The sequence below is a fragment of the Cricetulus griseus genome (assembly GCF_003668045.3).
Source record: "Cricetulus griseus strain 17A/GY chromosome 1 unlocalized genomic scaffold, alternate assembly CriGri-PICRH-1.0 chr1_0, whole genome shotgun sequence".
In the NCBI taxonomy this organism is placed as follows: domain Eukaryota; kingdom Metazoa; phylum Chordata; class Mammalia; order Rodentia; family Cricetidae; genus Cricetulus; species Cricetulus griseus.
In genome coordinates this window covers 269903641-269920735 of record NW_023276806.1, presented here as the reverse complement: position 1 = coordinate 269920735, position 17095 = coordinate 269903641, and the positions used below count along the sequence as shown (strand labels likewise).

At 48.5% G+C, this 17095-nt stretch overlaps 2 protein-coding genes and 1 long non-coding RNA gene across 9 annotated transcripts in view; 2 read left to right on the top strand and 1 right to left on the bottom strand.

Moving 5' to 3' along the window:
* Window positions 1-390: 390 nt before the first annotated feature.
* On the top strand, window positions 391-4893 carry Egr2 (early growth response 2). 4 transcript variants are annotated; one of them, XM_035450325.1, is made up of 3 exons: window positions 391-547; window positions 1011-1119; window positions 2485-4893. In XM_035450325.1, the coding sequence occupies exons 2-3, from the start codon at window positions 1101-1103 to the stop codon at window positions 3720-3722; spliced, it is 1257 nt and encodes a 418-aa protein (XP_035306216.1). In that variant the 5' UTR covers window positions 391-547; window positions 1011-1100; the 3' UTR covers window positions 3723-4893. The 4 variants fall into 4 exon arrangements, with proteins under 4 accessions (XP_035306216.1, XP_027250857.1, XP_027250856.1 ...); XM_027395056.2 differs by lacking the exon at window positions 391-547 and adding an exon at window positions 558-910; XM_035450324.1 differs by lacking the exon at window positions 391-547 and adding an exon at window positions 562-705.
* Window positions 4894-7274: 2381 nt separating this feature from the next.
* On the bottom strand, window positions 7275-11528 carry LOC113833430 (2-aminoethanethiol dioxygenase). The gene has a single exon (XM_027395057.2). It carries the CDS (start codon window positions 11314-11316, stop codon window positions 10546-10548), a length of 771 nt encoding a protein of 256 aa, XP_027250858.1. The 5' UTR covers window positions 11317-11528; the 3' UTR covers window positions 7275-10545.
* Window positions 11529-11619: 91 nt separating this feature from the next.
* The window catches only part of LOC103160115, a 47238-nt gene continuing 41762 nt past the window's right edge, over window positions 11620-17095 (top strand). Inside the window, exons 1-2 of one of the 4 annotated variants that reach the window (XR_004771530.1) lie at window positions 11620-13742; window positions 15584-15773. This is a non-coding gene — a long non-coding RNA (uncharacterized LOC103160115). Of the gene's footprint in view, window positions 14443-15583; window positions 15774-17095 lie in introns of all 4 variants that reach the window. The other 3 variants (XR_003481104.2, XR_003481103.2, XR_004771529.1) reach the window with 3 other exon arrangements.

Below are 17095 nucleotides of genomic sequence, written 5' to 3'. Positions count from 1 at the left end.
TAATTCAGAAAAAGGCAGTCAGCTTCCGTGAATGCGGGTAGTTTTTTTTTTTTTTTCTCTCTGTCTCTTTTTGCTTGCGGTTTTGAGCTGCCAAGAAAGTGAAGGAGGGGTTTGACTCTAGTGTCTCGGCTCCGCTCGGTTTCTTTCCGAAGTTTAATTTTCCGGAATGGCTCCCAAACAAGGGCCGGGGAGGCGGAGCTGCCACTACCGGATCTTCTCCTTTTTTGGAAAGTCTCGGAGAACCGGAATTCCTCCCGGCCCCAAGAGACAGAGCTGCCATCGCGGCCCGCGCGTTCACCCGGGGCTACCGCGCGGGGGGTCGCCGATCGCGCCCTCCCCCAGCTGGACTCCGCAGCCCGGAGTACCGGCTGCAGTAGGGGCCTAGAGCTCCAGACCACGGAGGGTGTCCACCGGCGGCGGCGAGCCGTTCCCGGGGAGCTCGGCTGAGCCCGCACTGCCAAGCCCGTATGCAAATTGGCCATGTGACGGCAAAAGCTGCCTGGCCCAGCCCTGTTCCTCAGTCCATATATGGGCAGCGACGTCACGGGTATTGAAGACCTGCCCATAAATACTCGGAGCCTAACACTTTCCGTCTGAGAGAGCAGCGATTGATTAATAGCTGGGCGAGGGGACACACTGACTGTTATAATAACACTACACCAGCAACTCCTGGCTCCCCAACAGCCGGATCACAGGCAGGAGAGAGTCAGTGGCCCATAGCCATTTTTCTTCCTTAAGAAGCTAACAACTTGCTTGCTAGTTTTATTTCTGTTAGGTTTTATTTTTTTATTTTTGTTTGTTTGTTGTGTGTGTGGTGGTGGTGGTCTTTTCTAAGTGTGGAGGGCAAAAGGAGATACCAACCCAGGTTCAGCCCAAACCCTCTCCAAAAACGGCTTCTCTGGCACTCCAGGTAGCGAGGGAGTTGGGTCTCCAGGTTGTGCGAGGAGCAAATGATGACCGCCAAGGCCGTAGACAAAATCCCAGTAACTCTCAGTGGTTTTATGCACCAGCTGCCTGACAGCCTCTACCCGGTGGAAGACCTCGCCGCCCCGTCGGTGACCATCTTCCCCAATGCTGAACTGGGAGTCCCCTTTGACCAGATGAACGGAGTGGCCGGAGGTAAGCCTCGTGTCCTCTTCGGAGCTGGTGGGTGGGTGGGACTTGGAGGGGAGAATAGGGGCTTCTGGTGGTGGACGGCTCTGACTATACTGCCTCTGAAGACTGGAAGTGAGTGCAGGAGGAGCAAGAAAGAACAGGGACCAGGGCGCCCGGGCTGTGCGCGCCAGGAGATGCACCTGGTCACCAAAAGCTACTGGCATGCTTGCCGCCCTTGGTGCGCCCAACTTGGGGTGGTCGCAGGGCTCGAGGGATACCCTTACTGGGCTGCCAGGCAGGAAGCAGGTCCACTGGCCAGTCTCTGCGTCTCTGGGATAGGGCTAAAGTGACGGGAAAGTTGGGGAGTCCGGGCAAGAGCTGCGCGTCTGGAGAGCCAAGTGGCAGGGGAGCGCTTAGGAAGCGCGCTCTTAGTGCTCTCTGGGCAGAGCCCCCTTCGGGAGGGTCTCGGAGCTCGTTGCGCTTCGGGGGCGACTGGGAGGCACTCACACCACTTGCGCATCGCCCCAAAGTGAAGGGGGTTAGCAATACAGGGTGGCCGAGCAGGGCAAACAGCGGGAAGCGGTCCTGAGACTGCTGAAGGAGGCCAGCGCAGGCACCAGTGTGCGCCAGGCTCCGAGGCGATGCTGTGTAAAGTCGTCCCCCGCAGTCCCCGCGCCTTCCTCCAAGCCCAACCTCAGGTCTTGGGCTGGGGCGGAGACGGAGACGCGCGGGTGTCGGGCAAGGCTGAGGATGTTGGGAGGGAAGGGAAACCTAGACTCCTGCCTCCGCAGCCTGGGTTCCCACTGGCAGTCGTCAGCTGAAGCACAGCGGGAGAGGGAGGGAGGGGGAGATGGCACTAAGAATTAGCAGTGGGAACATCACCCACCCACTTACCAGTTCTGGGGTTCCCCTCTCCCGCGGCTGGCACTTTCTCAGCCTCGCCTGGGATTGGTCGGATCTTGAGTGGTGTCTGTACCGTTGCCTCGGCGGTGGGACCGACCACAAGGCAAAGGAGTGAGAAAGAAGTCCGAGGCAGATGGGAAATTGCTTGATATTGTTGCTATTATTGGGTGTTTTTTTTATTGGGGACTAGAGTCACAGATGGCTGGGGGACAGGGGGGGAGGGACACGTCCTGCTTTCTCGAAGATAGTCTCAGACTCTAGCTAACGTCTTCTTACTGTCTCCGGGCCTCAGTTTCCCCACCTGCTGGATTTTGCTTCAGCCCTATAGTGTTGGAATCCTGAAATGGGGATGGCCATGGTGTGTGTGTGTGTGTGTGTGTGTGTGTGTGTGTGTGTGTGTACACGCGTACACACACGTGCGCGTGTGTGAATTGGTTCTTGGCTACATTCTCATTGTTCCTTCTCTTTCTTGCCTCCCCTCCCCAGATGGCATGATCAACATTGACATGACTGGAGAGAAGAGGCCCTTGGATCTCCCATATCCCAGTAGCTTTGCTCCCATCTCTGCACCTAGAAACCAGACCTTCACGTACATGGGCAAATTCTCCATTGACCCCCAGTACCCTGGTGCCAGCTGCTATCCCGAAGGCATCATCAATATTGTGAGTGCGGGCATCTTGCAAGGGGTCACTCCTCCAGCTTCAACCACAGCCTCATCCAGCGTCACCTCTGCCTCCCCCAACCCACTGGCAACGGGACCTCTGGGTGTGTGTACCATGTCCCAGACCCAGCCTGAACTGGACCACTTGTACTCTCCACCACCACCACCACCTCCTTATTCGGGCTGTACAGGAGATCTCTACCAGGACCCTTCAGCATTCCTGTCGCCACCCACCACTTCCACCTCCTCTCTGGCCTACCAGCCACCTCCTTCCTACCCATCCCCCAAGCCAGCCATGGACCCAGGTCTCATTCCTATGATCCCAGACTATCCTGGATTTTTTCCATCTCCGTGCCAGAGAGATCCGCATGGTGCTGCTGGCCCTGATCGAAAGCCGTTTCCCTGCCCTCTGGACTCCCTGAGGGTCCCCCCTCCGCTCACTCCACTCTCTACCATCCGTAATTTTACTCTGGGGGGGCCCAGTGCTGGAGTCACCGGACCAGGGGCTAGTGGAGGCAGTGAGGGACCCCGACTGCCTGGCAGTGGCTCTGCAGCAGTGACTACTAGCCCCTATAACCCGCATCACCTGCCTTTGCGGCCCATCCTGAGGCCTCGAAAGTACCCGAACAGGCCCAGCAAGACACCAGTTCACGAAAGGCCCTACCCCTGTCCAGCAGAAGGCTGTGACAGGCGGTTCTCGCGCTCTGATGAGCTGACCCGGCACATCAGAATCCACACGGGCCACAAGCCCTTTCAGTGTCGGATCTGCATGCGAAACTTCAGCAGAAGTGACCACCTCACCACTCACATCCGCACCCACACCGGGGAGAAGCCCTTCGCTTGTGACTATTGTGGCCGCAAGTTTGCCAGGAGTGATGAAAGGAAGCGCCACACCAAGATCCACCTTCGACAGAAGGAGCGGAAGAGCAGTGCCCCCTCCTCATCTGCGTCTGCCCAGCCGTCAGCCTCAGGTCCTGGGGGCTCGCAGGCAGGAGGCAGCCTGTGCAGTAACAGCACCATTGGAGGACCACTGGCCTGCACCTCTCGGACCAGGACACCATGAGATGAAGCTCTGGCTGACACACCATTTTCTCCATGCCCCAGAGGCCCTCCGTCCACTTGAGCTGCGCAACACTACCACCCTTCCTGGTTCCTCCCTGTGATCCTCGGCAAAGGACCTTGATGGAGCCCGGCCCTGCTCCACCTTCCTAGACACAGGGCCTTCCTAAAATGTAGGCCGTTTCTCTCTTTGGGAAGTTGACTGCCACTCCAAGCAATGGGGAGCCAGAAGAGGGTTGGGTGAGGGTCCCTGGACTAGAGGGCTGCCGGTCTGGTTCTGACTGACTTCTCACTAGGTTTTGCTAGTCCTTCCCTTTGTTTTGACCCTGGATGCCAGAGTTGTTCTGAGACTTTTTCTACAAGAGGTTGGGAGATGCTGATTCCTCTGAGTGAGGCCAGCAAAAAAGACTAAGAAAAACTGACATTGCACTTTATGGCTTGGGACTGATGTGGGGGAAAAATTGTACAGTTAGAGGAGCCTGGTCTGGGCTGCGGTATTCTGTGTAGCCCCAGAACAGTGAATTGATGTGTATCTAGCCGTCTCAACCCTTAAGCAATATGTACTAAAAACTCAGAGAACAGAAGTGCAATGGTGGGGGGGGGGCAAAGCAATATTGGCTCCTTTTTGTTGAGAAACAAAGATTATTTTTTCAGTGTATATCCATTCAGATTTTGTGTATTTTTGATGTGCACTGTTCTCCGAGTTCTGAACCTTCGGGAAAAAAATGTAAAGCATTTATGATCTCTTGAAATGAGTCAGTGGTTAACTTATTTAAAGGGGGGTGTACATAGGATGCATGCAGTTGTGTTGGAAGTGTCCTCTGTGCCTTTTGTGATGTGGGCAGTGTTACAGGGTCTGCATGTATACAAGATGCCTTACAATGGAAAAAAAAATCATTCCCTGGGTTTAAGTATGGCTGTATATTTCTGCCTATTAATATTTGGAATTTTTTTAGAAAGTATATTTTTGTATGCTCTGTTTTGTGACTTAAAAGTGTTACCTTTGTAGTCAAATTTCAGATGAGAATGTGCATAATGTCACTGCAGCTGATTTGCTCATTAGCTCTTAATAGTTGTGGAAAAATAAACAATCTATTCTAACATAAAACCACTAACTGGAGTTCAGATAATGGATTGTTTATGACTATGGTGTAAATAAATACTTTTCAACAATATTTTTGCTATAGAAGTCATTTATGAAGTACTTACTGGGTGGAACTAAAACAGCTATTCCTGTCTGTGAACTAAGAACAAAAGGTCACTCCAGCTAGGGGGCGAGCACAGGACCTCCACGTTGCCTCTCTGGCCTGTGGATACCAAGGGTCACTATAGTCTCCATTCATAAGCCATAGCTAGTCTTCAGGGATTTCCCCCTTGAATTAGTGTGAAAGTTGGGAGGCCTTCTGACTCATTGTTCCATCCCCCCTAACAGCCTATAGCTTCTTTCTGCTCCTGAGTGGGCTCCGGTAAACAAATACTTACAAACAAGTGCCTACTTGGAGATGACAACCTCAGGGCTGCTTTCAGAACTCTGACCACGGCCTGGGACTCAGTGGAGTTGTGGCTTTGTGGAAAGTGTGGCGGCATGGTCAAATTGGAAATGACTTTTGGGTTCCAGGATTAATCTTATGACCACAGAAAACTTTTTCAGAGGGCTATCATCCTTTCAGATCAAAATTGCTCAGACACTGCCTATGACAACATTAATGGGTGGTTGCAGGAATTACCCCAGGACTCATTTCTCTCCAGTCCTGGCTTCTCAGATGATTGCCCATATTTGGAAAGATTATTTGTCACAAGTTCAGTGGATCTAGAAGTGATTCTCAAAATAGCTTGTTAGGTAAGATAGGTGAACACCAACCTGTAAAGACTCCAAGGCAATCTAAATTTAATAGGTAAGTAGCCTCCCCCCAAGATACCAGATAATGGTTTGCAAAATAATAGTGTTAAGGTTTCTTCTACTGGGAACCTTTTCCCATTTTCTTTTAAACCCAAAACAATAATCTGACCTACCCACTTACCCTACAAAGCAAGCCGATCATGTCTTTGTTAGCATCTTTACTCTGAGAATCTAAACCTAAATACTTAATGTCCAGTGCCTCTAATAACCAGTAATCTGCATGGTCTCATCAGAAATCCTTCCTTTTCTTCTGGTCCCTCAACAGTCCTCTGGCTAATGGCTGCTAATCAAGGATCTGTATTTTATAGTAAGGGGTCACATTTTTGGTTCCAACAGCACTAGGATTTGAGATTCAATTTACAGCGGCTACTAATATTTTTCTCCCCCTGCATCGCCTTCCTTCATCCCCATTTCACCAATATAGAAAGTCTAAATAGGGATTTCAAAACCTGAGTGTTTTCCTTGTAATTTCCCACTGGATTCAGGCTTGCCAACTGTCAGTATTATTGTTGTTGTTTATCCAACACTGTCAACTATAAAGTAATGCCACATTACAGTAACTTTTAAACAAATACTTCTCTTCCCAGAAGCTTTCATTATTTAAAGATCTAATACACCTAAATTTTCAAGTTTTTAACCATCTTCCCAACTTTAATTATAGAGCATCTCCAATCAAGACCACGAAGGCCATTTTAAAAGCAAGACTACATGTCATTTAAAGAACAAAACAAAAAACTCTCTATGCTAAACACACCAGTTGATTGTGTGATCAGTTTCACCTTGGTGTGGTGGCAAGCCTCACCAACAAGCCCTAAGATATAAGCTCATCTGTTTGCTCAGGTTCAACCTAGTGGCTTTTGCCCCCAGATTGTTACACAGCAGATCAGTCAGTATCTTTAGCCAGGTTTCTTTCTCAGCTTAAAGCATTCAGGGCTATTTTCAAGACATTTTTAAGTTTGCCCAAGAAATCAGCACAGAAAGGTACGTTTGGTTCCTGTAATCTCTTCCCCCGCACTTTAAGGGATACTATAAATGTTTTGTGTTCTTGTGAAGCGTGATTCCTTAAAGGTTCATGCCTCTGAGATGGTTTGATTTGTATCATAAACTGTTGATTAAACCTAAATAATGCTCTGAAGCCAGGTTATTTAATTTCCATATCCTAATTGCTAATGTGACCAAGGATAAAAGTTTCTCAACTGTTAACACTTCAGTGTGTCCGTGGAGGCAGGTAGGTCCAGATGCCTAAATGCTGACAGTTCAAACTACTATCAAGTTCGTAAGAAAAGACCAAGAGATGAAAATTCTTAAAGTCTTGAAGAATTTTTTCATCTAGGTTAGAAGTTCAATGTTTTCTTGTTATTTTCTTTAGGTTAAATACAAAAGTGGCCTTTTCTGTTGCAGCAAAATAGTGTAATTAGACATTAAATACTCTCAGATGTGTTTTCAGTCATCTTGTTTCAAAGGCCACTCTCAGGAAAATAAAGCCATTTTAAGTTTATACCACTTCTTGGTCTTTGGAAAGCTGTAGTCATTGGCTTTTGGTACAATACAATCTTATGGAATAAACTGTGAGCTTTTAACAATAATTAAAATATAGTTATCATCGTAGGTAATGTTTCCCTTTTCTACTTTGTAATAACCAACATTATTTCCACATAATTTTAAGCATGCCTTTATTTCCCATAAGTACACAAATTTTACTCAGAAATGTAACCACCCCTGCATTTAAAGCTTGGTTATCATTAACAAATTATCTTTCTTTGACAGCAGAAACCTCAGTGCAACGGACCAATGAGCATTTGAAACATCTGGATTCCGTATAACCCTAAGCTCTTAATTCAGGACTGTAGGTCTAGGAGTAAATGCTGTCAGGATAGCTGAATAGCGGTGGCAGAGGTCTGAAGTGCGGATGCCTTGCTTCCCTGCCGCCTTGCTTCCCTGCCGGGCAGGAGAGCTAAAGCAGAGGACTCATTTGCAATAGAAGTGGGCCAAGTCCTCCCCAGATGTCAAGAACCTACAAGACAATGCGATGGGGGGATGGAAGGTGTACATTTTGATAGGGAGACTCTAGCCATGTTGAAAAGTCAGAGCTCACTCTTTATTGATACAGCGGGTTACTTAAAAAGCAGGGTTTTTCATTTAATCAGCAGCATTTGGTATTAAAACCATCAATTCTCAAAGTAGTAGGAAGGTACGAAAAATCTTACATCAATGTAACTGGTCATTGATATAACTACAGAATTTAAAAGCTTCAGAGTATTTAGACAGACAGTTTCTCATCCATGAGCTGCAGTTATTGCATTTATTATTCATCAGAAAAGTTAAGTGACTAATACCATTGTGCTCATTGGTCTTCCCGAAGGAAAGGAGAAGATAACTTTTAACCCAGCTTCTAGACTGATCTATAGTGTAGACCTATAGGAAAACACAACGGCAGCAGTTACAGCTAATAGTTTATGCATAGAAGTGAAAGGATTTTTCTGCATTTTGTCTTAGTAATGAGCATATCTCTTCCATAGTGGCTCATTAAAACATATTACACTGTTTTCACCATAAGTTTACTCAATTTATTAGTGAAACAATAGTTCCACTGTTCTTATTGAACGGATGAAGAACACAGTATTGCTGTTTTAGCCCAGAACAATTTTAGTTATTCTTTTGAAAAGCACCTTAGGTTTTTCCCTTCCAAATTGCTTATAACATCTTTAACATTCCCCCTCCTTTTTTTTGCAATAAAGGCCTTCATAATAATTTTTATTACTAGCCTAGTTCCAGGCAGGCTTAAAGTACCTCAGAGTATGCTGTAATATACACAAGACTTTGAACAACCTTTGTGAAAGAACCAACCATTGCTACAATCCAAAAACTGCATGTGGCTGAAAACTACACTCATTGCTATCCTATGAAGAAAAATATCATCAAGTATAAAACCATCCGTTGCTATCTAGATTTCCTAGTGAATGGCTCAAAGAGCTGCTTCACAGGGATCCAGAGACATTTCAAACACCATGATGGGAAGCAACTCAAAATCTAGCAGCCCTGGTGGAAGTGCTTGGTGGTGGTACCTGTGTCAGATTTCCAACAGGTTTTCACTGGCCTGTTGTTTTCACTTTTATTAAAAGAAAACAAAAACAACCACAAGCCACAGCATCAGGAATTTACTTTTTCAGGCTACTTTAGCAACTGGGGACAAACACCCTGTCAGACTGGATCAATATAACTTGGATATGTGGAGTCAAATGCAGTTTCCCGACCAGGTCAACAAACACTAGCCACCCATTTATTACAGGTATTAGAATTCTATTGCCACGTGAGCAATCAAGAGGGCTTAGAAGACAGCTGGACACATTTTATTTCTACAGTTTGTCTTTATGAAAAGGACTGTGATTAAAAAGGAACCCTATAAATAGTAAAAAGGGAGAACCAATGCTCCATGGCCAGAAGCTATGGTGCCAACACATCTGTAAACAAGGTAAAGGTACTTAGCCCGTGATAATGCTGCAGACAGCTGCTAGTGTTTGTTACAAGAGTTGGCACAAGGGTTTAATCTTCAACCTTGTTGCCCTAAAATGGCTAAATTCTCAGTTATTTATCCATGTATCTATTATATATATATGTGTGTGTGTGTGTACACATATATATACACAGATTTATGTTAGTGTCTCATGTACCCAAGGCTCCTCTCAAATTCCCTATGTAGCCAAATCTGACTTGTAACGTCTGACCCTCCTGCCTGCCTCTACGTCTTAAATGCTGGAGTTATAGGTGTGCACCACATTTGGTTTATGTAGTGCTGAGGATCGAGCTCAGGGCTTCTTGCCTGCTCAGCAGGCAGCCTGCATCCAGAGGTACCCCCCTCCCCCCAGGGTACCACATGCCATCTACCCCTTCCTATAGGAAGGGACAGCAGGAGCCAATAATGGCTCTTGTTTACAGGTGGGCTTGAATGCAACATCCAGCAGCACTGCAGGAACCACAGCCCTCTGCAGGGTTCCTAGGAGAATGCATAGGATGGTCAGATGGTCGGAGTATCCTGTAAAAGCCTCTACTTTTACAGGAAGATGCTGGAAGTAAATAGTAGGAAATTCAACAGGTGGCCAGGGGCTTTACATTCAGTTATCTGGAAGCAGAACAGATTCAGCTCCCCTGAATCTACTGGATCATCTTTGAAGTACACTAAGAAGAAAAGTCACTTGAGGATAATATAGTCTTTGCTTCAAAGCTGAATCCCCAACAACAGGAACAAGACTCAAGGGACTGACCTCAGGGAATCCACATCGGTGAACTTCTTACTAAGGGCTACCTGAGAACACAAATGTGGTGGCTAGGCCAGGAGGACGGAAATCGTCCTCCACGATTGGAGTGAACCCCAGTGCTGGAAATGTCTTTTCAGATCTACTCACTTTAGAAACTCAGTTTTGTTTTTTAAAACCAAACCAATGACTTGAACTAAAAAAAATTAATTCAAGGTCATGCACAATCAGCAATAAATTATTAAGGAGCAAAAGGTCCAATGGGTAGGAGAGAAAACAAATCTTAAGTCTTCGAAGAAAGGAGGGGCTCAAAACCATTTAGTGTATTTTGATAGAGGAAGAGAAACAATATTTTCATTATGGCTTTAGGATGGAAGCGCTTTAGGGTCCCCTGCCCCACTCCCTTAAATCAAAGCCTTGGTGGCAGTGACAGTACCAGGAAACAACCTAGCCTCCCGCCCACCCGCCCGCATAACCGTGCCCGGTGGCTGTACTCCTGTGGGCCGCGCTCCCCAAGGTTGTCCAAGATGAGGTGCTGGTCACTCCAGTAGATCCATCGCTCAGGAGAGGGGACAGAGAGAGGAGCCCTTATGGTAGGTGGCGGGCAGCCAGGCCTTTCTCGAGCAAGGCACGGCCTAACTTTGGCCCACAGTTCCCAGGAGGCAGCGAGCTCTTCAAGGTAGAACCTTGGGGCCTGGATAGGGCTCTCCCTCGCACCAGAAGTCATCGGCCTGTGGGGTCTCCAGGAGCCACACTTCTCGGGGCAGGTCGCTGGCAGAGCTGGAGGCCTCCTTGGGTGGGATGGGCTCCAGCACACGGTAATAGTGGCAGTCCCGTCCGTCGTCCGGGTCGTAGGGTGGGGCCAGGATGTCCAGGAAGGCGGCTGGCCCGTCCACCGCATCAATCTGATGCAGGTTGTCCCGGTGTGGCGTGAGCACGCAGGGCCCGCTGGCCTCGGTGTACTCGGCCCGGGAGCGCAGCACTCCCGGCCGTGCGGCCTCCCGTTCCCGGGGCTGCAGCGGCGGCTCGAACTGCTGCTCAGGCGGCGGCGCCCGCGGCCCTCCACCCGTGTCCAGCTTGTCCATGCAGCTGATGCGTACCGTGCCGTAGAGCACCTTGAGCATACCGTGCATGCCCGGGTGGTCGTGCAACGGGATGCACGTGCCGCTCTTGAGCAGGAACACGCCCAGGCTGAAGCCCTCCGTCTCGTAGATGTGCATGTAGGTGACCGGCGGGAGGTTGCGCGGCTGCGGCTGCGGCAGCGCCTTCCGCGGCGCGATGTTGAGGTCTTCGGCGCGCACCTGGGTCAGCAGGCTCTTCAGCCGGCTCAGGTTCTCGGGGAAGCCCGGGGACGGCACTTCCGAGCCCGCGGAGCCGCCGCGGAAGGTGAGGCACGCCTGGCGAGCGATGCGCTGGATCAGGGAGGCCATGTTGTCACGGGGCATGCTTGGCGCTTCCTGCGCGGCCCGCGACCGGCCCGCTCCGCCTCGGCGCCGCGCCTTTCGATCCCCGGCGGCCGCCACGGCTGCCTGCAGCCCCGCGCCAAGGGGAGACGCCCCGCAACCACCGGCCGGCGGGGCGCGCGGGGCCGCCTTGCACCGTCGCCCCGCTAGCGCGCCAACCGCCGGGCGCTTGCACGCGCGGGCGCCGGCGCGCGCGAGAGGGCGAGTGCGCACGCGTACGCGCACGCGCACGGCGGCGCTCGGGGCACAGGTAGGGCAGCGCCGCGCGGGCCGTGCCAGGCGCGGCCTCACGCGCGCAGCTCCATTCACGCGGCCCGCACCAACGACGACAGCCGGGGCGCGGCGGGCGCGCCGCCAGGCACGCTGGGATCTGTAGTCCGCGGCTGAGCCTGCGCCCGCACGCCACGCGCCGCCGCGCGCGCGCGCGCGCACGCACTCCCGCCGAGCGGGGAAACCAGGACTCTTGAAGACTTGGCAGAAAGCGGGGCCGCTCGTTCTCCTGAGCCGTAGGTTGTTTCTGTTGTTGGCTAAAGCTTAACAATGGTGCAAGAGGACCAGCCTTCTAACTACAACTCCCGGCATCCCCGCAGGCGGGGTGACGCACTTCCGGCAGCTGTCCCGGCTTGGTTGGGGCTTTGCGCCGCTCGGAGGAACCGGGTTGGAGAGCTGTCAGCCTTCTGGGTCATTCGGGGTCACCTTTGGCCTTGGCCCTGGGGGACGGGGCTGCGGGGTCAGCCTCAGCTGCTCGTAGGCCGCGGAGGTGCGGGGATGGCGGGCGCTCGCTTCCGTGCTCTTGTGTTTGTTAGGAGGTGAATGGGGTCGAGCGGGTAGCCGGAGCGGTCACTCGGCACAGCTGCGCCCAGCTGTTGTTTGCCGCGGGGCCTGCTGACTCACCGACAGCAGGGAGACTCTGAGAGGACGTTTGCTACGGCCAGGGTTCCCTACACCAGCGGTTATCTATCCCTGGAGCGTCCCGAGAAGCACCCGCCAGGGGCTTTTTGTCTGTAGATGATCGCTGTCATCGCGAGATGAAGGCTCTAGTGCCATGCAGCCATCGGGCCTGCTTCTGGAGTTAGTTCACCTCCGAGTGATTAATTATGCTCTGGACTTTTGACAGACGTAGGTGGTGGCTGGGGAAAAATAAAAATAAAAATAAAAAAGAAGAAGGCACTAGATAACCGTGAAATTAAACCTGAGTTTAGGGTCTTCTTAGACTTTCAAAGCTGAACACGGGTCGCTTGTACAATTTGTAACGGCAGTGGCTTAGAAACTCCTCTCCCCAGTTAAACAGGCATGGGTTATGGGATCTAGCCAGTAAGTTATAATCAACAGGTGCCTTGTTAAGCGCATTAAATGACTAGCGTTATCTTAGTAAACCTTCACAGAAACTCTGAAGTAGGCACTGAGGTTATCATTTCCCTCTGTACACGAGGGGATACGATGAGGGTGCACATGGAGAGGAGCAGTTAAGTGCAGCTTTACTAAACACAGTTTGCACTGATGTAAAGGGAACCAGGAGGACGCAAGCACTTAGCTTCTCCAGGGTATTCTGTTGCTTACAAGCTCCATATCCTTTGGCACATCCTACCCTTCCACGTCCTCAGTTTGTTCATTCACAGAATGTTGATTTTGGTGTAACCAGACTTCTGAACCAACCCCCCCTCCCCCATCGAAAGCTCCTGGTTGGCTTAAACGGTGATTCTAGAAGTTACACTCTAAGGCTTCTGACTCAGGAGAACCGGAGTGAAGGATAGAATTCTGGTTTTTTTTTTTGTTTTGTTTTGTTTTTGTTTTTTTGCGGGGGGGGGGCTGCTCTCTGAAATAGTTCTATATTCAGCACCATGTGAGGGTCACTGTGAGATCTGTAAATGGTAAGCCAACTCGTAATAGTAGGAGGCTGTGAGTAAGATCAACTATTTTTGTGTAAAAGGATCCGTTAGAAGCTGGTGGTGTGCCATTCTTAAACGCACCATCAAAGTTCCCTGCGCAAAGAAGTCCCGTGCAGTTTGTTTGTAGGGTGAGGGACATTTTAGAGAAAGTCCTCTCCATTTGTTCACAAACACAGACTTTTACTGGCTGGCTTTCCTCATATTAAGGAGTAATTAGGGAGAGGTTTAGACTTCACAGTATACAGACTTGAACAGCCTACAGACATGCTCGCTTTACACGAGTCCCTTCTTAATAATTGTCTGAGTTTACATAAATGAAGCTGAGCATTTAATAAGTAAATTGGCAAGGTAGGACATCACCTACACCTTTGGGAACATTGTTACTAACACAGGACCATAGGTATTAAGAGTTTCAAAGGCTAAAAGTGACCCTTTAAAAGCCAACAGGTTTAACCATTCAGTGGGCACCACCATGGAATGCAGCTTGACTTCATCAAAGGCAGAGCAGAGCTTCTAAAGGTGATTTTGTTGTTTTGAGCTGGTCATACCTCCACTCAAGCCCTCGATATTTATTCATTCCTTAGCTGAAGAGTTCACAGTTTCTAGATTACCTGCATAAGGAACTGGGGGTAAAGTGAAGTTCCCAAATTACATTAAAATCTGTATCAGAATCTCTTTGGAGACCCAGTGAGTATATGCAGGGCATACGGTGCTTCATAGGTCACAGGCAGGCCAACTCATAATTCCTTTAGATGCTGTCCTTCAGAGCCATGCTAGTGAAGGGTACTGAGCCCAAGGGGGGTTGCCATTAGAAGTGCCTTGCTTGGCTCTCTGCCCCGCTGCCAGTAACACAGACTGAATGGGACTCTGTATTAATAGCCTTTGAAATATTCTTAATTTTCATTTCTCCATCTTGTAAGCAGAGTGAAGACCAAAAGAAATTTGGGAAAAAAATAATAACAAAGTCCAGGAAAATACACGGCAGCAACATGTTTGGAGAAGTTTGGGACACATGGAATATATATATTATCAATAAGTAGTATCTAGTTGGTACAAAGTATTGCTCTATGCTTTGAAGGTTTAGTGAGGAACAAGGAGGGACAAGGTTTTGTTTCCCAAGGAACTTACTAGTCAATGTGTCTCCCTCAAAGAACATATATTGATGACACAATATCCAGATCCACAGGTCCACGACTGATGGAGACGGGTCCTTTGGGAGGTAGGCATATTAAGTGATGAGTTTGTAGCCCCATGATGACATTGGTGGCTTTATGAGAAAATGACAAGCTTTCTTGTTACCTCTTTCTCACCACGTGATACCTACCCTCTGTCTTGTTAGGATGTAGCAGGAAGGGCCTTGCTGGATGGAACCATGCTCTCAGCCTTCAGACCACAGGGATAATTTTATTTATAAATTCCTCAGTCTGTTATAGCAGCAGATAGTAGACAAGGCAGGATGTTCCAGAGTACAAAGACATGAATGTGAAGTTTCTTACTGTTGTAAACACAGGGAGACAATTGAACAGGGTAATGGGATGATGTGGTATTTGTGTGTGGTATCTTACTTCACATTCAGTTATCAGGAGTGATCAAGGGTAAGAATTGGGTTTGCCCCAAGTATCAAAAAAATAGTTATGGAAAAATATCAGAGCATGGCAGTTAGGAGTCTCAGCAGTTAAGCTTGCTGGCTGCTCCTCCAGAGGACCTGGGTTCAATTCCCAGCACCCACGTGGTGGTTCACAACCATCTATAAGTAATCCCAGGGGATGTGAGTCTCCTTCGGCCTTGCAGGCACTGTGCTGCATACACGCATTACACGATGTATAAGCAGGCAGAACACCCATACACTTAAATATTTCTTAAAAAAATAAAATGATGTCTGTGGTTCAGATAAAAAGGTGCTTTCCAACTCAGAAGAGCTCTGTGTGCATTGTCACTCTCCCAGAGTCCCTGGCAGTGTGCTCCTGAGGGCCTCTCATCTCATGCTGTGTCAGTGGTGCTTGAGAAAGCCATGCACTACAACAGCAAGGATCTCCAGTCCTGCCAGGCCACGGGGAAGTTGCTTAACACTATTCATGCCTCTCAGGAGCTATGAAACCTGTAGTCAGGACATAGCCATGGCCTGACACACTGACTGGCCGAGTCAGAAAGAACTTGACTCCTACCAAATAGGAAGGGAAGAGAAAGGTTTCAGGGACATAGAGAGTTGGGGTGCTGGTGGAGATGAAGTTAGAGAAGTGGGCAAGACCTAGCTTATGAGTGGGGTTGTGCTGTTTTATAAGTATGGCAGGAAATGTTAGAGAGCTGTGGCTGGACAGGGGACTTGACTGGCTCCACTTGCTCATTTCTTTTTTAAACAGGAGACAATGCTGGTGAGTCCAGTGTAGTGATTCAGGAGAGACCTGAGAGATGGTGTGAAGATAAGAGCTTCCGCTTGGAAGAAGGCACAGCTAACCCGGCTTTCTAGTGAGCTGTGGCTTTGGTGGTCTATCTCAAAGTGTGCTCTCCACAGTCTCCCTTTCACAAGCTAACAAAGCTCTGTGGTGACAGGTAAGAGTGAGGAATCTCTCATCCTTCCTTCTGTCCACAGCTATTAAATTTAGAAAGGGGAGAGCAAACAGAAGCAGGAATAAAACAAATCCTTTTTTTCTTCAAATTGCTTCGTTCACGGGGAAGCTGCTGGAAAAGCCCCAGCTGTGTCTGTTTAGCTCCCTCTCCCTGCTAGGGTTATGTTTTAGTCTTTGGGATAGGCTGTCCTTTTGCTTTTCATCTTCTTCTCCCCTTCAGTTCACACAGACTAATTTTCCTTTATTCACAAGCTAACCTCCCAACTTTTACACAGACCTTTCCCTACAATGCATTCTGCCCATACTCATTATTAGCGCTCTGGACGGCTGGAAGATGGTAAATAAACTGCTAAATTTCCCTCAGTTTTAGACATACTTGTATAATTAGACTACTTGTATTTCATTATATTTAAATATTTGGGGTTTGTATTGTGGCTTCCTCTTCAGATTTTAAAGCATATTAATTTTCTCATTCTATATTATGAGTGAATACCAAGTTGCAAGAAAAATAAGTAATTGCCAAACCAGAAGAACTGGTTGCATGGTCTTGTGAGTATCTGGGTGTCACCTGACTTCACTAGATGCTCTGCTTCCAAGGGGTGTTGTGGGAGACGATGCTCACATTTCCTTCTAGCTTCTCCTTTAGCCCAACACAGAGGAAAGAGACCATTATGAGAACAATGTAGGCAAAACCAAGCTCTGATATTTTCTCCATTTGGGTCACTTAAATGGCACCCTCTTAACTCAGGCCATCCGCTATAATCTCACACAGGAACTCCTTTACTCTAGCTTGGTTTGGTTATCTGAACTCTCACTGCTCTGGTGTGGAAGCTGTTCACATACATATGCTAAACTCAGAGATATTTAATGTTGGGTTAGACATTAGGTGGCCATTACACCAACACACTGCAGATTTCCATGGTGTCACATAAGCTGTAGACACCATTTTCTGGCTAATTCTGTAGACCAGGACTTTTTGCTCTTTTCCCACTTGTGACCCCTTTTTGACAGATAAATTTTTAAATCACCCCTGGTTATAAAGGTACATAAACTTTATGTCTTGAACATATATAAGCCAAATATTTACTGACACTACTTCATAAAGACATTTATTTTGAAACAATTCCGGAGCCAGTTGTGGTGACTCACTTTGTAATCCCATCACTTGGGAGGCTGAGGCAAGAGGATCACTAAGGGGTGGAGGCTAGCCTGGGCTACAAAGTGAGACCTGGTCTTAAAGAGCTCACAAAAGTTAAAATAAAAACAAACCTTTGGAGTCCATGTGATTTTTTTTTTAACATTCAT